At 40.3% G+C, this 5,680-nt stretch overlaps 1 protein-coding gene across 1 annotated transcript in view; it reads right to left on the reverse strand.

The window, feature by feature from the left end:
* Positions 1-988: 988 nt before the first annotated feature.
* The window catches only part of grip1 (glutamate receptor interacting protein 1), a 156,379-nt gene continuing 151,687 nt past the window's right edge, over positions 989-5,680 (reverse strand). Inside the window, exon 25 of the mRNA XM_016574707.1 lies at positions 989-2,730. Coding sequence (XP_016430193.1) covers positions 2,467-2,730 — 264 coding nt within the window. The 3' untranslated portion in view covers positions 989-2,466. The remainder of the gene's footprint in view (positions 2,731-5,680) is intronic.

The raw sequence follows: 5,680 nt of genomic DNA on the forward strand, positions 1-5,680 counted from the left end.
TTTACTATCTGCTTGTGTCCTAAAGCTGAATTTCTTCACTGTTATGCCAATGCGAGTGGCAGAGCAGATCACTTTGTACAACATACCTCCGTCATAAGATGTCACATTAGATCAAGAGAGCATTTTGGTGTCATCTCTTCACTCGGCATGTTGTTTTATTGTTTCTTTGTTCGTTGGCCATACAAAGGATTACAGCTGTAGGAATCCCCAAATTTATACATAGACGATAAACATCATGCCAACAAAGTATTAAATTTGTACAAAAATACTTTACAGCTCATAATACCTGTCCATTAGAAATAAAAATACAATATTTCAGGGACTTAACTGTGACATTGATTCATAAATTCAATCGTATACTGAAAATGGACACCCACTTTTTTTAACTGGCAGTGCTTGACTTCACTAAACGTTTCCACAAATGGAACATAAAAATTACTTGTTTCACTTGACCGGAGTGTATTTGCAGTAACACAGTGAAATGTTATAAAAAACATAGGTCGAGGTCAAGGAAAACGTAATGAAAGTGACAACTAACTTTTGAATCAGGGCTTGAAAACCATAATTCAACATGTAGTGAATTGAGAAACATCTCAGTGCATGAGTTTGGGGAATCAACCCGTACATAAAAGTTTATCTGAAATAAAACAACAACAAAAGACACCTTTTCATCATCGTCAAACGTTCTCCATCAAGTGGGCTTGATGAGGTTTTTGTTCGGTTCAGTAGTTGGACCACAATGTGCCATTTGAAAATAGTGAGTAGACAGGATCTTTGAGCACTGACAACGAGGGTGACACACTCAATCAAAAGCACAGTTTCACACAGGTGGGTGAGGGTCTTCATTGCCATTAGCAGCTTACCTATGGCATTTTTTTCTTACTAACATAATTTTTTTTCTCAAGCAGAGCTACAAATGTGATGTTTAGTGGTCTACTACACAGTAGGGCGAATCCATTCTCTCATGATTTGACATGTTTTTTTTTTCCTCTTTACAAACGGATTGCGTACCCTTTGGGCTTACACAGTCTGGGAAAAAAATGTCAGATGAGATATATAAAACCATAACAGTACCATATACAAATTACCATGATGATTTATAACTATTTAAACAATGTGGGGAGGAATACAAAAGTGTTTTCAGGATTTTTTTTCCCCCTCATGGACATCAACCCCATGCTTGCATTTTTGTCATAAGTGGATACCACAAATTTAAGCAAATGAGATGAATTTGTTTGTCGTAATATCCTCATTTATCACAGACAGCGGAGTAAACAATATGCGAGTACCTACTTGAACGCCTGTCGTTTTCATTTAGGAGATTGATGTTGGAATAAATAAGCTGTTCTATCCTTTGGGCCAATGACGGATTTCCTCAAAATGTGGGGCGAGTGTCTGGAGACCGCAGACCTACGGCGGATACCTAACAAAGTACAAAGAGTTTCCGAACCTAATGACCTTCTCCGTGCCATCAATCTGCTCCGGTACACGGTCGATAACGACCTCATGCTAACCAGCCATCGCTCAAAATCACACACATCCCTTATAAATCATCTGCCTCTATTCATAAAAATAGACAATCTGTCCAATTTCAAGATAAGGTGCCTTTGTGCCACCTTCTCCTTTTGAGTGACACTGAATTTCATATTTACGGTGATATAGCGGTCAGAGAACCGGAACACAGTGTTTTTCGTGTAGCCAAGCTCTTGATTTTTTTTTTTTTTTGGACAGAAGTACTACAAAATAGTTCATTAAAAGGTCTCATGCATTAGGTTATAACCGACATTCAGTCACAATTGAAAAATGACTACCGAATTCATTGTGCTGATTATTTTTTTGTAGCCTCCCTCTCATCGAGCGTGAAAAGGGATCAACTCTGACCTTGGCATCAGATAGAAGGAAATACACAAACATACACTATACACACACTTGTGTTTCAGTATCACAAAATATGACAATCGACAGTTGTGTTTCGAACGTGGGACTTTGACAGACTTCGTGGAGGCTTGCGAAATAAAGTCTCGGGACAAGCGCACACTCATTCAGACTCACACAAACACAAACGATCACAGAGTGGCCAGTCCGATATCGTTAGAACAAGTCATAGTGTTGCTTTTATGCATCTTTTGCTTCTTTTTTTTTTGAGTCCTCTTTAAAACTATTCTTGTTTATTGGCAATAAAAATTAGGGATGGCACTGTTTCAGGTTTTTTTCCCCCCACAATTTGGTTTTCCAAGAGGTCAGTGTGGTCTTAGTCGCCATTTTCACAGGGTAAAAACGACCCAGCTTGTCACCTCTTAGTCATGGTGGTTCATGCTCTGACTTGGGATAGGGACTGGGTGTGTGCTATAGGACAACAAGCCCCTCTTGTTTTCCTCCACTAGAGGGAGCCGTTTAGGGAGAGGAGGGTTCACCTTAGCACCAAGAGGAGGAGAGCTCCACTGCAGGCACCTGGGAGGAGTTCTGCTATAAAGTCTTGTTGGGGTCTCTGTCCTCTAGTCCCACTAACGTGGAGTTGTGCTGGCCCTGCTCCAGCCCTGTGGCGGGCTGTTCGAGAGGGTCCGCGGGGTCAGTCCAGTTTGCTGCCTCGTCATTGGACAACAGGTTCAGTTCTGAGGGCTGCGAGGAAACCGGGTTTCGGCTTATGACTAGATCCAGTTTGTTCCCGGACTCTGCTATAAGAGGAACCACTAAACAGCAGTCAAAGTCTCTAGTCCGGACGTGGTTTATCTGTGGCACAAAGCAAGCGAAAATTCATATCATTTACACATACACTTTATCTGTTCTTAGGCCACTCAAAGGCCCTTTCAAGGAAAGTCTGTTCACTTGGCGGGCATATTTGCAACGCCTCCGGGCAGCTCATCCAAGACCAGGTCCTATCTAAATGAATAGGGGAATCCTGAAATCTCAAAAACTGCCCTATGAACTCACAATTAAATTACATATTTCAAATCAGCAACAATATCTGAAATGAACTGCCTCATGAATGTTGTTTCTTATGCTCAAATATCTCTAAAAAAGCTTATTTTTCTGGCTAGACCAGCCAATGTGTATGCACAGTCATAACGTGCTTATGACTGCGCGTGCACATTGGCTGGTCTAGCCTCAGGTTGCTATGGGAACCAGAGCTTCTAACGGCCGCTGCAGTGACGCAATGACTTTACCAATCAGCGATTGGCTCTTTAGTTTAGAAGGCAGACTATTCCGCCATATTCATATTCAATTCATTCATGAATTCTCCCATTCATATGTATAGGAGTGAACAGTCTTTGTATTTCTATAGTCTTTGGGCTGCGTGTCCACCAAAGTGTTTTTTTTCCCGAGGCTAGCATAATTTTTCCAATTGTTTTCAATGGGAGCGCAGAGTTTTTTCTCCGTGCAGAGAGTTGGAGAATGTTGAACTTTGGGTAAAACGCAGCGCTCACCACTGCCACTTTTTAGTCAGCTAACCAATCACAGTGGAGGAGGGGGGCGGGACAAATACCGACCAACCATCACACCCTGCTTGTACTATGACTGAACAACAATGGAGAAGTTAATATTGCTTGTCTGAGTATTTATGTCTTCATGGAATTGCCGGACTACCATATTATTGTTATGAAAAATAATGCATGGAGAAACATTTCATTCGTGATGCATCTGCCATATTACTTCAGCCAATATTCTGTATCATAGTAACCACAGCGTCTCAACTGAAAAAAAAAACAATTTCAGCCGGCAAAAACGCTTTGGTGGACATGCAGCCTTTGCGGAAAACGCTGACTGAATCACGTCAATTAGTCATGAAAATGCAATTTATTGTATAATGCGGATTGTGGCAGAATTTGGCAAAATTCGGATTAATAACTTAGAAGCAGGACACATAATCAAATAGCAATATTAACTAATGTCTGTGAATATTAGCAAAAAGACTGCTATTTTAATATGAATACAAATACAAAAATTAAAATGTAATAAAACCACCTGTAGAAGTCTGTCGTATGGCTTCAGGCCTCCAATTTCAGCAGAGCCGGCTGGACGGATATTGTTTACATAAACCCCCTTCTCCAAGACTCCGTCAGACACGCTAAACCCGAAGTCCTCAAGGTCCGAGTCCTTCACAAGACTCACCTATGAATGTGGGAGCAGTTACACTCATTAAACCTGCTGTATGACCACTCAATTGATCTAGAAATGACCAAAATATAACTGTATAACTAAAAAATAACCCACCTTATGAAGCTCAACCGGAGTGGGTGACATAATGTCTTTAATCTCCTGCTTCATTCTCCTCATGGCGAAAGCTTTTCTGCCGACGTCAGTGGGCAGCGTGTTGCTGCGGTTGGCCTGTGTGTATTGTGGTTTGTTGCTGCCACGTTCCTGAAAGCTGGCCTGACGGCCCAGATGGCTTCGGGTGGGTGCAGGATCATGGTTTAGACTCAAAGAGCTGCCCGACATAATGGTGGCCTACAGGGAAAACCATGAGGAACGGAGCTGAGTACAAATAAATAGTAAATTGCTGTAAAGGTTATACAGAGCCAGATGCACTCAAAACACACTTTATAAATACATTTTTGCGTTCAAAACTACTGTTCAAAAGTTTAGGATCAGTGTTTTGATTTAGAAATTAATACTTTTATTCAGCAAGGATGCATTAAATTGATCAAAAGCGACAGTAAAGACATTTATATAGTTACAAAAGATTTCTATATCAAATAAAGGCTGCTCTTTTGAACTTTCTTTTCATCAATGAATCCAGAAAACAAATATTAACATATTAAAATAGAAATATTACTGTTTTTACTGTATTCTTGATCAACTGAATGCAGCTTTGGTGAGCATAAGATTTTCTTTTTTCCAAAAACATAATCTAAAAAAATCGTACCAACTCCAAACTTTTGAACGATAGTGTATGGAAGTTACATTGACAGTGAAACACCCATAAACACTCATTATGTCAGTTCCAGTACAGATGATGACAAAGCATTTCGTTAACAGTTTGTGTTACACTTTTTGTTTAGTATGTTACAAGAAGCAAAATGCTGATGGACAACGATACACAAACTTTTAGTAACATGCATTTTTACACACTAATGGGTGGTTTGAACCGCTTCGACTTCCACCATGGCAAGCCATGGCAATGATTAAACAAACATTATGAACGGTGGGCGTTTTTTAGATGTTTCTTGAAGTCGTTTGAAGATGATCTTCAAAAAGAACCTGGTTCTGGTTAGGCTTCTGCTGAGGACACTACTACAGAAGACTTAAATATTTCCACAAAAATAAGCCTTGCTGCAGCTGTTCCATCATGCTTAGCATGAGCCCACATGCCTTCGTTCTCTTCAATCCACCGTCATTTGCTAGTTTGTGTGAATCTCACTCAAACTGCACGGAATGTAGATTCCACATTAATGACAGGTGACCACACAAAAGAGGAAACTCTTCTAAGCCGATGCATTTGTGGTAAGCAGCGTAAAAAAAATCATTAAACCGGTGATCAGACATGTAAATCATGCACGTTGACACCACATTCAATCAGTTCAGCATGTGAAAAATGAAAACGCGTGATTTCGCACAATGTTTTTCGGGCCGTTTTGAGCTCAATAGTACATTCTATTGACACAAACCAGAGGCAAACACTTTCATCGAATCCAATTAGGGCCAAAGGGTACATTCAGCGTAAAAGGCTTTTGATTTTATC

Source organism: Sinocyclocheilus rhinocerous, unplaced genomic scaffold (genome assembly GCF_001515625.1).
Source record: "Sinocyclocheilus rhinocerous isolate Xijiao unplaced genomic scaffold, SAMN03320098_v1.1 scaffold1164, whole genome shotgun sequence".
Taxonomy (NCBI): Eukaryota; Metazoa; Chordata; class Actinopteri; order Cypriniformes; family Cyprinidae; genus Sinocyclocheilus; species Sinocyclocheilus rhinocerous.